Source organism: Oculina patagonica, chromosome 1 (assembly GCF_052425735.1).
Source record: "Oculina patagonica isolate OP01 chromosome 1, crgOcupat, whole genome shotgun sequence".
Lineage (NCBI taxonomy): Eukaryota > Metazoa > Cnidaria > Anthozoa > Scleractinia > Oculinidae > Oculina > Oculina patagonica.
The window spans coordinates 48,423,308-48,439,821 of NC_135758.1; the positions used below are offsets into that span (position 1 = coordinate 48,423,308).

At 36.4% G+C, this 16,514-nt stretch overlaps 2 protein-coding genes across 2 annotated transcripts; both read left to right on the forward strand.

Moving 5' to 3' along the window:
* Positions 1-312: 312 nt before the first annotated feature.
* Positions 313-4,252, forward strand: LOC144651163 (uncharacterized). The gene is made up of 4 exons (XM_078511055.1): positions 313-362; positions 1,405-1,465; positions 2,200-2,311; positions 3,805-4,252. The coding sequence occupies exons 2-4, from the start codon at positions 1,405-1,407 to the stop codon at positions 4,067-4,069; spliced, it is 438 nt and encodes a 145-aa protein (XP_078367181.1). The 5' UTR covers positions 313-362; the 3' UTR covers positions 4,070-4,252.
* Positions 4,253-9,049: 4,797 nt separating this feature from the next.
* LOC144651173 (uncharacterized) lies at positions 9,050-15,184 on the forward strand. The gene is made up of 4 exons (XM_078511066.1): positions 9,050-9,140; positions 10,059-10,119; positions 13,747-13,858; positions 14,765-15,184. Exons 2-4 carry the CDS (start codon positions 10,059-10,061, stop codon positions 15,060-15,062), a joined length of 471 nt encoding a protein of 156 aa, XP_078367192.1. The 5' UTR covers positions 9,050-9,140; the 3' UTR covers positions 15,063-15,184.
* Positions 15,185-16,514: the final 1,330 nt, after the last annotated feature.

Below are 16,514 nucleotides of genomic sequence, written 5' to 3' on the forward strand. Positions count from 1 at the left end.
AACTCGATGATCGAAAGCGATAATGGCCGCCCAACTCGTTGTCGACTACGCCGTGTTGGATAGCTAGACCACGGGGTCTCCCCCAGTCCCCTAGCACATAACATAACAACACCTGTTGTGTTGTCTTGGCTCCTGAACATGTTTCCCCCAATATGATTTCACTTTTTTGACATTTGTGATCATTTAAGCGAAATCGTTTCCGACCCATTTAAGTGCTTTAGGGTAACCACATTTCTATTTTAAGACCTGGTGACAAAGACAATATCAATTAATTATGAAACCATGACTATAACCGTTTTACCTGTATGTTAGAAACTCTATTGCAATTGACGCTCGCAGTGTGCCCTGGCTTTGAGAAGAAGGTAAGAAAAACGTTTATGTCAATTAACCAGTTTTAACCACTGGCTATAAGTCTACTGTAATTAAAGTGTTTTTTTTACTCTTTTAAACATATTTTTTGTTAGGTCGTTGTTTGAAGATTCCGTATCCGTAATGTAACAAGATATCTGATTTCTGCTTGTTTTATGATCTGGTTAATATAAACCAAACATGCTTGTCACTCCTTCGTTTGAAATCTTATTATGTTTGAAGGACAAAAGAAAAATAAAAAAAATAAAAAAAGTCAAGAATTCCTAACATCGATAACAATGATAATAATCGGTAACAATTAAAACAATCAAAATTGGTAACTTGACTATTAGCCAAACTAAAATACTAGATGAGTAAGTACATTTCTTTACGTACTTTCATTTGTTTTAAAAGACGAGCAAGAGAGCTACCTTGATCTAGCGTCAAGAAAAAAAATTTTCAAGTAACATCGATTGAAAAACTGTCCGATATGAAGATAACATCGGGTAACGCATGACACAGTTATGTCCCCGGCCAAGACTACCTGTACATAGTGTGTCTCGATCAGTAGAACGGTGTCTATAGTTGTGGTAAATGTATAAAGACATATATGAGAACTGCGGTTGAAACGAGAAGTGAATTAACTGATCTTCGTAATGTACTGTACAATCAAATAAGTGATTGCTTTTTTGGCCTGAAGAAAAATCTAGGCTCCAATAATATCCGACCCTGTGACCTTCGCGATACCGGTTCGTTGCTCTACCAGCTGAGCTATGCGGGATATTAAAAGCTACAATTGCCGGAACTGCTCCCAACGTCTCGATGCTTCATAGCTCAGTTGGTAGAGCAACGTACCGGTATCGCGAAGGTCTCGAGTGGAAGATTTTTTTAGGTAAACTGCCTAAATTGGTTGGTGCTAGAGCTTGTGGTAGTACGGTAAAGTTATCATAATGTTAAATTAACTTTATCGCGGGGGATAATTATCGTAAATAGGCCATGATTGGTTAAATTAAGCCATTGCTTTAAAGTATTATTTTTATTTCTGCGACAAACCAGATGGAAGCTAAGCAAGGGTTAATCCTTGTTCTTTGTTCAATGATATTGGCTGGAGAAGTCGGTAAGTGAAGGGTTTTAAATAATATTTCAAGACATATTTCTAAAAGAATAAAACAATAAATAAATAGAAAACTGAGAGTCTGTGAGTCCGCAATTCTAGAACTTACGCTAAATTTTTATTGGCTGACAATAAAAAATAAGCGCTATGCGCATATACACAAAACCGGTTTCGTCAAAGCTCGTGATTGTTTTCTGACCAAAAGGATCGCAGCCTCTGGGGTAACTAACAGTGATCTACGTGATGTTTTCTCGTCTGATCTCCCCACCCCTTTCTCGTTCTACACCAGCGAAATGTCTTTTCACGTTTTCTTTTAATTGACAACGAGATCTGCTGTGTTTAAAATGGACGAGTAATCAGAATTAAACATATTGTAAAAGTTTCGAGAGCGTTCTCTGCTTAAATTTTTTTAATTATGAACTTCGCCAGCCAACCTACAGTCTTGAACCATTTGTTAGTTGCTGTAGGTTGGCAGCCGAAAGCCTATTTTTACAAACTGGAAAATAAAAGGAGATCGGTACCATTGCTTTGCGACTTCAGTTTCAAAAAACGCAGTTATTAGATGCTTTCAAAATAGTTGTTTGAGCGGGCAATATGGAACAGGGTTTCTTCTTTGTGTTGACAGAAGATACTCTGCGCAAATGTTTGTTAGCAGTCGTGATAACATGTTTGTACCTTACATTCTTTTACATGTTCAGCAAGCTGATGTTTGACATGATTGTTTATGTTTTTATCAGCCTGTTTTCCGACTGATGTACGAGCAAAGTCGTCTTTCACCCAAGATGATGCCGCTGCTCTCGAGAAATATGACGACTGGCGATCCATGTTAAAGTGGCTTCCAAAATTTGTGTAAGTGCTTTAATTAAGGTGAATGTTAAAAGCATGAGATGAAAGTATAATATGCCTTAGAACTTTACACCCTACACTCGCTCGATACAAGATAAAAGACAGCTTTGTCGGTCGATATAAGTTTTAAATTGTGTTTTTTAAGGTCAGGCGAATGAGAACGAAAAAATCTTTAGAGATCAGAGAGGTTTAGTGCAAGATAAACAGTTTGTAGTTGAGTTAAGTCGCCGTTAAGCCACGGAATGATGAAAAGGGTATATTGCTGGAGGTTAAAAAAATTGACATTTGAACAGGAAGTTGATATCCTCGCAGGAGAGGTACATCGTGCGGTAATTATATCAGTCTGCCCATTTGTACCTCGTGACGTTCTTCGGCTTGTAGGGCTGCAGGACGACTTATCGGTGTTTTAATTTTGGCGATACACTACAGACGTTGAGCTGCCTTGAAAGCTAACGATGAACTGTACGGTGGTGTGTAGAAACCTTACTCGTTCAGTTGTTTTAACATACTAGAATGATTGATTTCCAGTACGTACTGCGCAATTTAAGCCACGAACTGTTTGCTACACAAAATAAATATTCCTGGACAAGCTTACCTTTTTTTTCATTATTAACGTCCGATATCCGTACCAAACAATCAAAAAGGGTAGAAGAACACTGACGTTTTTTCAAAACGACGTTTCAGTTCATCGAGAATACCAAAACGAAACGACCCCGCCCCGTATTGGCTAACTCAAAAACTTCATGTGTGCTATTATCAAAGTGTCAAATATAACGTGTCAACGCATTTGGAAACAAAAAAACGAGACTGCGCAGTACCTACGGGAACCACCTTTAAAGTGTCTATATGGCCTACAGGTTTTTTGTATTTTTCGTATCACAGTAATGCATAAGCAAGTATTCTAAAAGAAATGTTTGGATTCCGCCACCTTTTCGCTGCAAAATCGCGCTTTAAAGTTCCCGCTTCGTCCACGCCCAAAGACGTTGACCGCGTAATCGGGGATTGGCGATGAGTGATGTCATGACAGGAACTGCTCGAAGCGTTTGCATTTGTTTATGTGCTTGACCGCCACTACATAACGTTTGTTTTTCCCAAGAATTCTTCGCAGTTGGGGCTCATTCTCTTTTAGAATACTTGTTTATGCATTATAGTGATACGAAAAATTCAAAAAACCTGTAGGCCATATAGACACTAATGTGTTTAGCACAAACAAATACTGCAAATGAAACAGAAAGATGATAAAAATCCCGACTAGTGCATGGGAGGCTGTCCAGTTGGCTATTTACAAAGCGCTGCAAAGGATTTCAACTCGGGACTACCACGATCAAATCCAGCTAGTGACAGGGTGTACATACGATTAAGTACGGTTCTTTAGGTTTAATAAACACTCTAAACCAAACGGCTACGCCCTCGCCACATCAGCTCATGCAGTACAGTATTGAGCAATGAATTTATTTATATCTATTATATTTCCTTTTGATTATTTTTTCTTTCAGGATTCGCTTCTTAGTCAAGCTCTTCAAGGGTATTGCAAGAAGTGATGATCCAATGGACATTGTGATAGCCATTCTTGAAGATCTTGAAGGGGTTTTTACGAAGGACAAGAAAAACAAGAAGAAGAAGAATAAAAACAGGAGAAAGAAGAAGAATAAGAAAGAAAACAATGAAAACGAAAATAATGAGAACAAAGAGGAAGAACCAGAACCGGAGGGAAACGCTGAATCAGAGAAACCAGAAAACGAGTCACAGGACTTGAATTAAAAAGACATACATCAATTAAACGGTTCTCAAGATTGGTAGCTGTTAGAACTCTTAAACTTAACTGATGCCAAGGCTGGTACTATTCATTCTTGGTAATGGATGATGTGTGGTTTTTAGAAAGTTCATTGTCACCATGTAGCCTTAACGTGTACGTGTGATGAAATAATAAACCTTACACATGTGTATGTGACTGATTTATTGTTTATTGATTTTTTTTTCATGTTACTTAAAGTGGAAAGGGTAAAAAGGTAGTCAAAAATAGACCGGTCACACATTTGATTCTGAGAGCGACCAAATGTTGATATATTTACTTTTTTACATTTTATTAATTTATTGTCTTGATCAATAATGATTTCTTAAAGCATAAACAAGCGAAGATTAACGTTAAAAGCCGACGTTTCGGCGTCATCGTGACACCATTCTCAAGGCAAAGTGAATAAATAATGCGATATCAGTTTCTATAGTCTCTACGAATTAACATAATAACAAAGGATCACAAATTCTTCAAGTGAACACCTTTGCGCGAATCGAGTCCGTTTGCACGTTTAGGGATGGTTTAAGTTGTCTTATGAAAAGCATCTCCTTGATTAGGCAATCAAACTGTACATTTGGTACTTGTGCAGATATGCGGAAATTAGCCAGATTTCAGTCACTGACGGTGTATATACAGCAACATGAACCTCAGAAAAAAAAGGTACAGGCACTTGACTTTGTGTTGATTATGAATGCTCGATAAACGAACCGACGCCATTATGGCAATGGTGAACTGGAGGAATTCTTGTGTAATAAGCTTATTTTGATCGATATTGCTTACAAAACAAAGGTCAAATATGACTGTTTTGATTAGAAAATGACTCAACAGGTAAGATTCTTTGCGACTGAGAGCAGTTTCACTGTTGCAAGTGTTTTTGTTGGTGAACAGAAAAAATGATAATTTCGCCAAAATATGCAAAACCTGATTTTTGAGGCTCGTTCATTAAATTCTCAAAGATATAAAAGAACCCGCCCCGCAGAGATCTTTACAGTTTTAGCAACTAGGATAATAATATGTGTAAACTGACTGCGTAGTTTCTGGTCTGGAACAGGTGTACTTTTGGAGAAATTCAAAAAACGTCTAGTATGTTTTACCCATCAGCCAAAATGGCTGAAAACGCACTTAGTTAATTGACGGAGTAGTCGTTGTAAATTTAATGTAAGAAAATGTCTGATACTTCAATTTAAACTAGAATGGTGACTTTATATTTGATTTAAATCCTGAACAGTAGTGTTTTAATGGACAAGAGAAACGGGTGTTTACATTTGTCACATTTTTTAGCATGTCCTGAGCGAAAATTCTTAAAATTGGCCAGTCTGTAGGAGAAGAACTCTCCATAAAGACCAAAACTTAGCCGCGAATACAGCCCCTCCCAGCCCGAGGAAAGCAACGAGAGCCAGCTTTATTGTCAGGTTTACCAAAAATCGCTCTAGGAAAAAGGTTTAAGAAATGCCAAATTTCGGCAAAACACCATTTGAGAACAAAGCTGCCGTCAAAACATAAACTCAGGTGAATCCGCAAAATGAGACCCGATAAAGCGACGATGTTTGGTGCGAAAGCGCGGGCACTTCTTGCCCCTTACTAGACTACATAGGTTTTATGTAAACTCGAGCAGAAAAAATTGACAAAACATACTTTATCTATCAATAATATACCCGTATTTTTTGTAGAAAATATTGAAAAAATAAACATTTAGGTTCATCTTTAAACAGACAATTTTGCTTATAAACCTTTGCCTTGAAGGTCTCCGGTCGCATTCTATTAATTTTTCCATTGTATTGCATGTATAGGTTGTGGGATTTTACTATATATGTTTCTGAGAAATATTAATCAAAAACATCTCATTATTGCCTTTAAAAAGCTGCTACCACTTAACTAAAGGTATGTATAAATTCTAAGCGAGGAATAAACATACTGGTCAAAAATCTTTCACTGTCTGATAAACATTTCTCTTCCCTTGGCTCCATATTACCTTCCACTTCTTGGTTTACATTAACCTGCCAAGTTAATTGATTTATCTGGGCAGGCAGAATTGATATTTACAAGTGGAAAACAGAATGATGATGTTCATCCACAAGTCCCACAAATGGCTGATGTTGCGTAGTAGCCGTAGGAATAATCTGTTGAGATCACTCGGTAAGGTGTAGGAGGAGGGGAGAGGGCGTTACTTGCTCTCAAAATCCTTTTTTTACCTGTTACGCAGGCTACAGGGCGCCAAAAATTCGTCCTATCAACGGAATGAACGTATTCAGTTGAATTAGAAAATTACTGACCGAGATTTGCTTTGGGGCAGGTATTTTGTGCTCGCAAGGCGGGGAGATCTCTACTGTAGAACAATGCGTAACCAGTTGTCATGTCCTGACACTTTTAGCCTACCTGACCATCGAACAAAACCAGTTTGTGCTAAATTACCATGTGGTTTGTGAAATGGATAATTATTTTGTTTTACTTTTTTCTTAGCTGTATCGTCTTGAAATGTTTGTATTTCAATTAAGCTTACAAAGATGTGATATAGTGCTAACTTCGAGTTCAGTTAAAACACTAAACACTACAGGACCGTGTTGACTTCTATTGTTTGTCTGCAGGTGTGAACACCAAACATGGCAGCAGACTTTTGTTAAAAAACTGAAGTGTCGAGTGCAGATTGTTTAAGAAGTTACCTTTTCATTAGCATCTTAAAATTGCTGTTTGAAAACAAATAGGAACTGCATCTAAATACTTTTAAGATTTAGGTTTTGGTTTTATTTTTAAAGCCCTAAAACTGTATATTTCTAATCAGAAAATTTTCGTTAAAAGTAAACATAATTTTAAATCAATTTTGGTAGCATATGTCTGTTAACTAACGGCTAAAGAAACAAAAAAAATCTCTATAAAGATTTTGATTTTTTTTTCTTCACGAATGCCGAAATATGTTCGCAAATATCTTCGGAATATGTTCCAGGGTTCACATCTCGGCAGCACAAGCCTCCGCCGCTTTCTCGCAATAGCAACACCTGCTATGCTGTTGCTTCTCCTTGAATTGCTAAAATACAAATCACAAATTTGACTTACTTTTAGCCAAAATTTGATTAAATTTCATTGACAAATGATATACAAAATATGTAGCAAATATTGCATCAACTTAATAATACTAAAGGTCTGGATTAGAAAATGTGTACGGTTAACCCTTACAAGAATGTCATTTTGGACTTAATGAACATCGCAGTGAAGCAAGTTTTTCTATGATAAGTCTGTAAATATCGAGAATCTCAATTGAAGACCGAAGATTCGAATTCGTCATAAAGACCCTTTTGGTGAATCATTTTTAAAATGATTGCTTAAAAGTTCCAGCAAGTGAAAATTTTTGTGAAGTAAAGGAAACTTGGAAATAGAGCCCGTTCAAGTCAAAAGATCGAGTAATGGGGAACGAAATTTCGCAAAATAAAGCAGTTTCAGTACGATACTACAGAAAAAAACAGATCTCATTCTTACACAACTTCTAACATATCCTTTGGTTATTTTTTCTAGCTATATTTCACGTTCAAGTTTATTCGTTTTGTCCAAAACAAAAGAAACAATACCTGCTATTCTGCTTAGCCTCCCAAATGAACTTTTTCACATTTTTATCCCATTATGACCAATTCAAGATATATTTCTAATCCTGAAAAGTTTATATCTTTGAAAACTGACAGAGATAATGTCGACAACATAAAATGTCTGTATTTTCTGAAGTTAAACCCAGTCAAAAAAAAATCAATGTTCCAGGGACTAATATTGTGACTGCACAGGTACTTCAAGAAAACAAAACAATCCACATGCTAACCTGGAGAAGCAAAAAGCACATAACCCAGGTTTTTCCTTTGTGAAGAAGTCGTATTTTACAAGTATTTAAACTTGTGCGGAGGATAGTTCCATCCTGTACTCGAAGCATTGTAAGAGAAAAGCAATTAGTATATGAATATTGTCGATTAAATGCAATTATACCTTAATAGATCCTTTCACATCAATGAAAATTTTAAGAGTCGGCTCTGAGAACAGATATCAATAAAGCACACACTCTCGAAAAGTTTCTTAATTGAGGAATGCGAATACTTTGCATTTTGTTGGAAAAAGGAAATGCCATAGTAGTATTACTGGTGAAAGCGAAAAATCGCCTCTCATCTTAATTTTGTTTACTTTCACAGTAAAATAATCGGAGCAATGTAATTAACATTGGCAAACTGTTTGATCTTTCATTGCTTAATTTTGCTTGGCTATTTTGTATATTTTTCCTCAAAAGTTTGATGTTCTTTAAATTGACATACTGGCTCGTCAAATATAGATTCCCAACTTTTCAATTTGATCCAAAATTCAAAAATGAAAAATACGATTCTGTAAAGACCATTTTAACAAAGTACTTTTAGTGTCACCCAATCGTAGTCGGTAAAAAGATAGGTGGTTGCGTGTGCCCGACTATATATGGGGTAAGAAGGAGAGAAAAAGATTTTTTGAAAAAGAGGGAAAAAGCTTTCTCGGGTCTGTTTAGACGACCGAAATGACAGATTTAATAGTATATTGACAAAGGAACGACCTGCCACAGCGAAGGTGTCGAACACAAATGATTGCAATTTAACAAATTATAAGGGATAGCCAAGTAAAATTGATCATTGCCATTTTGAAGGATAGCTTGCTTGATGGGAAAGCTCATAACAATTTTTCCAGTTATGCGCTTATAACCGGAAATATGTTGTCGCAGTCCTCCTGCTAAATAAAATTATTTACATGGCAAGTTTACCAAGACGTATAATTAAACTAACACCTGTTATGTTGTCTATGCTACTGAACACGTTTTCCCCTCACATTTAATTTCTCTTGTTTGACGTTCTGTGATCATTTAAGCGAAAATGTTTCCGATACATTTCAAGTGTTTAATTAAGGGTAAGAGCACTTTTATGTTTAGACTAGGTGACAAAGACGATATTAATTAATAATAGAACGATGATTCTTAAACTTTTCACCCGTATTTTGGAAACTAGTTATTGCAATTGACGCCCGCCGAGTAACCCAATCTCTGCGAAGGTAAGTAAAATCTCTATGTCATTTAACCCGTTTTTGTCAATGACTTAAAAATCCACTAAAATTGTTTTGTTATTACTCTATAAAAAATATTTTCTGTTAAGTGATTACTATAATTACGGTAGCTATTTGAAAAGTAAATCCTTACTGCAGTAATATTTACGATTTATGATTGGTTTATCAACCAAACCACTTATTACTCCTTCGTTTGAAATCGCATTTCATTTTGAAGGCAAAAAAAAAAGAAGTAAAAAATAATGCAAAAAAACTTACAGGAATTATCAAGATCGATATTTACGTTGAACCAAGATAATAGATGAGTAAAGACATTCCTTTTAGAGTGTTTTTATTTGTCTTTAAAGACCTGCTCCCAATGTATCGAGGATTCATAGCTCAGTTTGTAAAGCAACGCACCGGTGTCGAGGAGGTCTCGGATGAAAGTAATTTAAGCTTAAATAGGCGAATATCAATGCAATAATTTCGTGTTTATAGTTGTATTATCTACAAGCGTGATATTGATGCAACAATTTAAATAACTGACTTGTTCTGAAGACAAGTTTACTTAGTCACTTTATCGCTTGTTGAACTAAGTATAGTCAAAGGTCTCATTATGATCACAACTTAATACGTTCGCAATGGTGACAGAGATGGCTGATTACTTCCAAAGTCCATTGTTTACAAAGTCCATTTATTTGTCCAACATACTTGGACCAGTTAAAAACGATTATTATAATTCGAATACTTAGAAAGAAAACCTTTAAACTGCTTTTACTAAATGGATAGTGGTAGAGCTTGTGAAGGTTTGTTAAATTTACTTTAATTTGATCTCTTCTGTCGCAAGGGATGTTTATTGTAAATAGATTCTGATTGGTTAAAGCCATTGCTTTATAATATATATTTTTTTTAACTGCGACAAACCAGATGGAAGCCAAGCAAGGGTTAATTTTGGTTATTTGTTCGATGATATTGGCTGGGGAAGTGGGTAAGTGATGATTATTAAATATTAATTAACGTCATATTATAACATCAATGCTCGAGACACTATTCTTCTGGGAAGGTCGAGATTTTTGCTGCTAACCAAAAGGATCGCGGCCTCTGGGACAAAAATGATGTATATGAAAGTTTTAAATTCGCGTCTTATTTTCCCACCCCTTCCCGCTTCTCTTCTTAGAGCAGCAAAATCCTTTTGTACGAATTTGGGAATTGCTAAAATATTTTTTTTCACTGACGTAACTTTTTATTTTTACTGGATTTAATTTGCTAAATCTATTGTTTGTGACTTTTAAAACCACGCGTTTTCAGCATTTTTTTTTTATTTTCGTCCAGTGAATCTTGTTTGAGCGGGCAATATGGAACAATTATGGTTTCTTCCTTGTATTTACAGCGGATACTCTGTGCAATTGTTTGTTAGCAGTCGTGATAACATGTTTGTACCTTATATCATGAGCTATAGGATAAGTGAAGTTTTTTCTAAATTAAAAGCCAATATCTTACCACTAAAGTCCTCTCTTTACTACTCTGTTTACTACTTTGGTTGTTCGATCGCAACACATGGGTAACCAGGCTTTTATTCAACCGAGAAGACCTAGATGCTAAACTAATTTGCATTTGCTGTTACGGCGAATAATAAAAACACTGGGTAGGAAAAACTTTTACTGTTGCTAGGAGATTTTGGGTTTTGGCCAATCACTTAACTGAACAAACAATGAATATTGATTTTAATTTTGTGTTGAGCTCGTAAGATCAACGAGCACTCTCAATCCCCTAGTGAGGTATAAAAAGGCGACAAACTTGAGCCTTTCCCCACATGGACGAAGAAAGGTTTGGCAACCGGAAATGAATTTTGGTTTGTTTAAGAGGTGTTCGCAACTCAACGGTGGAAAAAATGTAAATTCCGGATAGTTTTGTGGTCGTTGTCGTTATTTTTGAAGGCTTTTGCTATGGATTAAGCTGGAGTTGTCTTAAATTGCCTAAACAAGCAACAAGCTAAAGCTAGTGACTTTTTAACGGTGCAGCATGAACGGGAAAACACAGGCGTTGAACTCCATGCGTGCGTTTGTCTGTGTGTTGTCACAACTTACAAATATGAATATTCAAATATATTCAGTAATTGTTGTTGTGAATATTTAAAGAAGTTCACTCCAGAATGGCCATTTATTTTCTATACGCCAATAAAAAGTTTATACAAAAATATGTTATTCACCAAAATTTCAGCTTCCAACGAGCGCTAAAACCCCTACGAAATCTTTCTCTGAAGTAGCCCAAAATTCGACAACTGAACGCCGCCACCTTGGAGCTAGTAATGTATGCGTGACGTCAAAGAGCTCAGCCTGAAGTTTGAATACTCAAAACTCCTTGTTTTGTTTTGTTTGTCAAAATGCCTGTTTGTGCATGCAGCTCCATGTTTCTCAAACAGAGCTCCAAGAGATACAAAACACCTTTCACCGTCTTTGAATATCTAAAAGAAAAAATGCTCACGAATGGATTATAAGAATGGGCAGAAACGAAAAATTCCTGGCAAAGCGGACATAAATATTTGTGTGTTCCGAAAACTGTACGGAAGACTGCTTCGAAGAAGATCACAGATACAGTCTCCTGAGTGAAAATACCCACAAAAAAAAGAAAAAGGCAGACGCAATACCAACCAATGTTACGATTATGCTATTTCACTTTTTTACTTTATTTCAGGGAGGATTTTTAATCAACCAGAGAAACTATCTGTTGTTGTTGTTGACTTCGTCGTATTTTCTCGATTAAATGCGGGTCCCGATTAAACGCCGGCTTCGTATAAACGCCGGGTCAAAACTGCTAACTTTTAAATAAACACTGGGGGCGTTTGATCGAGGTCCCGGCGATTATTTGTGGTCAAGCAAACAAGTAAATATATTCTTTTCAGTAGCACTGCTACGACAAACTGGTACGGTCTGCTACTTTGGTAATTTTTTTATAATGTTCAAGGAAACGTCCGGCGTAAAATAACTAGGATGGATGCTGTAAACAAAACGAAACAGCAATGTTCGCGTTCATGTCGACATGACTGACGCGAACAGTGGAGGAGGACGTTTATTACCGCGAAGGACATTGGCGACATTGCCGTTTATGGACTTATTGGTTGTTTATGTTCTGTTTGTCACAAATCTTGATTGCAACATGCATGTACCGTATGCAATACTGCAACATTGGTAACATGATCATCCTCGGAGACCCAGAGACAGATTGTCGAGCGGGACGACGAGAAAAATCGAGGGTCTCGAAGGAAAAAGTTGCAGAAAATTGCACTTCGATAATGAACTCGATCGGACCCCGATTTAACGCCGGAACACACAAATATTTGTGTCCGCTTTTGAGCAATTGTTTTTTAAATATTGAAAGACGGTGAAAACGGAAATACCTCTTTTTGTATTTCTTGGAGCTCTGTTTAAGCAAAATGGAGCTGCACAAACAGGCATTTTGACAAAAAAAAGCCACTACAAAGAAACAAGGAGTTTGAAGTAATTAAAATTTTCCCGCTCAAGTTCAGGCTGAGCTCTTTGACGTCACGCATACATTACCAGCTCCAAGATGGCGGCGTTCAGTTGTCGAGTTTTGGGCTACTTCAGAAAAGGATTTCGTAGGGTTTAAGCGCTCGTTAGAAGCTGAAATTTTGGTGAATAACATATCTTTGCATAAACTTTTTATTGGCGTAAAAAAATTAATGGCCATTCTGGAGTGAACTTCTCCTTTAAGCTTCGAAAAATCGGCTTTTACGACTGAGTTTTTGAAATAAAATAAATAAGAAAAATTTCCGCTTAGGGTGAGTTAGTTTTTATGCAGGTTTTTTGACGAATTTAAGCTTGTGAGAGCGCTTCTTTGTTTAATGTTTTCGACTCGTATATATAATACAATTATTTACATGCGGCGTGCAATTTATTATCGTCGGAGAATCCACTACTGTTTCTGCCGATAAAACTAAATATTTCTCTCAACATTAGAACGTCAGATTATGACAGTAAAATAAAGAAAAGTAGTAAGAGCGGGCGAGCCCGTATTATTTCAATTTACTTCAAAGGTGATGTTAATAGTTCTTAACTCCAATTCATAGTCGCAAAATTCAACCAATTTAATTAAGCAAGACTCCAACGACCTTGGGAAACCCATGTTCACCTCATCCCACTCCCTGTGTGAATGAATGGTTTCCTTTGTAAAAACCCCAGGTGGGCCACCTTTACATTCCTTATAAGAAAAATGGCCACCTTTGGATCTTAAGAGCTTCACACGAAAGAAGGGATTATTTTCCTACCCATGGTATTATACACATAGTCCCAAACGCAAATTAGCTTAGTGGTCCACATGTAGGAATACCTACCCCCAAAGGCATGAAATGGTGCTTTTTTTTCGAGGAGTGGCCAGGGGTACTCCAAATGCAAATTAGTTTAGCATCCAGGTCTTGTCGGTTGAATAAAAGCCTGGTTACCCATGTATTGTGATCGAACAACGAAAGAAGTAAACAGAGTAGTAAAGAAAAGACTTTAGTGGTAAGATATTGGCTTTTAATTTAGACAAACTCCACTTATCCTATAGCTCATGCTTATATGTTCAGCAAACTGATGTTTGTTTATGTTTTTATCAGCCTGTTTTCCGACTGATGTACGAGCAAAGTCGTCTTTCACCCAAGATGATGCCGCTGCTCTCGAGAAATATGACGACTGGCGATCCATATTAAAGAAAATTCCTAACTTTTTGTAAGTGCTCTATCTAGGTTAACGTTAAAAGAAGGAAATGAATGCAAAATATAATTAAAACTTTACCCCTTGCACTCGTTTGGTGTAGGATAAAATATACATTATCGTGATCTTAAACCTTCGGTCGCTCGATGTTAGTTTTAAACGGAGTATATTAAGTTCCGGCGACTGAAACAAAAAAAATCTGAAGAGATCAGAGAGACAAACTGTAGGAAAAGTTTGGACGTCGTTTTGAAAAATGAAATGAAGATTACGGTGTGTTGCTGAAGGTTAGAAATTCACATTTAAACAAATGGTGGATATACACGCAGACAGATGAGGTATGTCGTGTGATTATGTAGCACGTGACGTTTTTCCGCCAGTAGGACAGTGGGGTGTCGATCCAATCTGAAACCATGGAAACCATAGTGGAATGGTGTAAGAAATCTCACTCGTTTGATTAAGGTTATATAATAAATAAAATAACTTTATTTAAATCGGCTGGAGGTAAATGAGCCCAAGTTTTAACTCCTTTTGTAAAACGTTCAGAAATGTTTATCTTTCCTTATTACTGGTTGTTGCACCGTACACCCATCTTACGCGACGACATGCATTTGAGCAATATTAATGCGAAAGAAACAGCCAAAACTAGTAGTTTCAATGGCGTTTTTTCTCACAAAATCTACACCACACCTCCAAACCTCAGAAATAAGCTCTGATTTTACAATCACCCAATAAAAATATATAAGACAGACTTTGAGCTATTTTTAAAATAGGCAAAGTTTCACATTTTCCTACTTTGCAACAGTCAAAAATAGGGTATATATGACCACTTTTGATGCTGCCATGGCAACAAATTTTGAGAGCACATGTCTAAACCATTACTAGCCACCTAACAATTTGTTTTGCATTATTATTTTCTCTAAGGTTTCCCATCTTACGGAAGATCTTGAAAGGCATTGCAAATAGTGAAGATCCAATGGACATTTTGTTGTCCATTCTTGGTGAGGATTCCAAGAAGAAAAAGAACAAGAAGAATAAGAAAAATAAGAAAGGGAGGAAGAATAAGAATAAGAAAGAAAACAATGAAAACGAAAATAATGAGAACAAAGAGGAAGAACCAAAGCCGGAGGAGAACGCGGAATCAGAGAAACCAGAAAAAGAGTCACAGGAGGACATGAAACAAAGTGACAAACATCAAATAAACGGGCCTCAAGATTGGTAGCAGGCCGATTGCAAGGCTGATATAATTCATTCTTGGTAATATAAGTTGTGTACGAGGTCTTTAGAACTTTCAGTGCTACAATCTATATGTGTGATGAAATAATAAATCTGCAAACTTACAAATGTTTATGTGATTAATTTAATGTTGTATTGCTCTTATCCAAAGGTATTTCGATAGCCGGAGCTTGATCAATGGCTTCAGAAGTTACCAGTGTCGTCCTTAGGATTTTTTTTTTAAGTTTTAAGGACGTCAAACTATACTTTCTTGTCATTGTATGTTTTGCTATCCTCCATGCATTATGTAATAAACCGATTATAATATTACATGCTAAGGTGCTGATATCGTTTATTTTACTATCATTTTTAATACCATATCGCTTGCTACATTCAACACCCGCTTATTCGCGATATGGCATTAAAAACCCGTGAATAAAACAATGATGATCGGACTTTTAACATGCATAGAAATGAAGTCATAAAATGTTAAAGTTTGGGATCACGAGCTGCAGTATAGATCATGGAAATGCAGGTCGATTTTGTTTTCTTTTTTTGCAATAGCACTGAAAATTATCTAAATATAATCGCGAAGCTTTATTGTGTTATTAATTTTGTGCAAGGCAGCACGTTTTCCTGCTTTGGTATCTCTTGGATCACGATGATGCCAAAAATACGTGTGAAAGAAGTCAATACGACGCACTTCAAGATTACCACTAAAACTAATCACCAATCGTTCATGACCCATTCATATAAGATTGAAAACGAAGCACGTGTGGACACTTGAATTTCAATTTTAAAAAGAAAAAGATCGCATGTGATAGAATATCGGAGTTGTGTGCTAAAAAATCGATATACACTAACCGCACTCGAGTATCTCAAGTCTTATAATATTATTTCGGTGAATAAGAACTTTTCGGACAAAGGCAATATACAAACAGAACGTGAAGGAAGACACGGTTGTGATAAAAGTAAAATAACGTTTCAGATTATCCTAGCATCTTGCTGGAATATTTCTGCACGGTAAAACTGTAAAGGTTTTATTATCAGATAATGATGTTGGTCATGCCCTGAAGAGCAGATTTTTGACGTACAACTTAACAGCCAAACACGTAACGGTAACAGACAAGACAGGAAAAAAAATAAAGTTATAATGATTTCGTCGAAAATACCATTTATAATTTCGATTGACTCACCCATTGCACCGCGCCACACATTTCGTTTCGATAGAGAAAAGGAATAACTGTTGTAACAATTGACTTTAAAATAAAGGAGTCAAAACCATGCCCTTTTGGAAGTCAGTCTACTGAAAGAAAAAAATGCCGTAAAATGCCGGTTAAAACCCCCCACCCCCACCCCTCTCCGTCCTGCTTGTAAGTCCAGCTGGTGGTAAAGAGTCATCTTTCTTCTTAAAATTGAATACCTTAGCAAGAAGAGCAGATAAAACCAAAGCTATTAC

Excerpts from the sequence above, each read along its gene's own strand:
- LOC144651163 (XM_078511055.1), top strand. The coding sequence starts at position 1,405 with ATGGAAGCTAAGCAAGGGTTAATCCTTGTTCTTTGTTCAATGATATTG. Across the intron at positions 1,466-2,199 it reads GATATTGGCTGGAGAAGTCG|CCTGTTTTCCGACTGATGTA; the intron begins GTAAGTGAAGGG and ends TGTTTTTATCAG. Across the intron at positions 2,312-3,804 it reads AAGTGGCTTCCAAAATTTGT|GATTCGCTTCTTAGTCAAGC; the intron begins GTAAGTGCTTTA and ends TTTTTCTTTCAG.
- LOC144651173 (XM_078511066.1), top strand. The coding sequence starts at position 10,059 with ATGGAAGCCAAGCAAGGGTTAATTTTGGTTATTTGTTCGATGATATTG. Across the intron at positions 10,120-13,746 it reads GATATTGGCTGGGGAAGTGG|CCTGTTTTCCGACTGATGTA; the intron begins GTAAGTGATGAT and ends TGTTTTTATCAG. Across the intron at positions 13,859-14,764 it reads AAGAAAATTCCTAACTTTTT|GTTTCCCATCTTACGGAAGA; the intron begins GTAAGTGCTCTA and ends ATTTTCTCTAAG.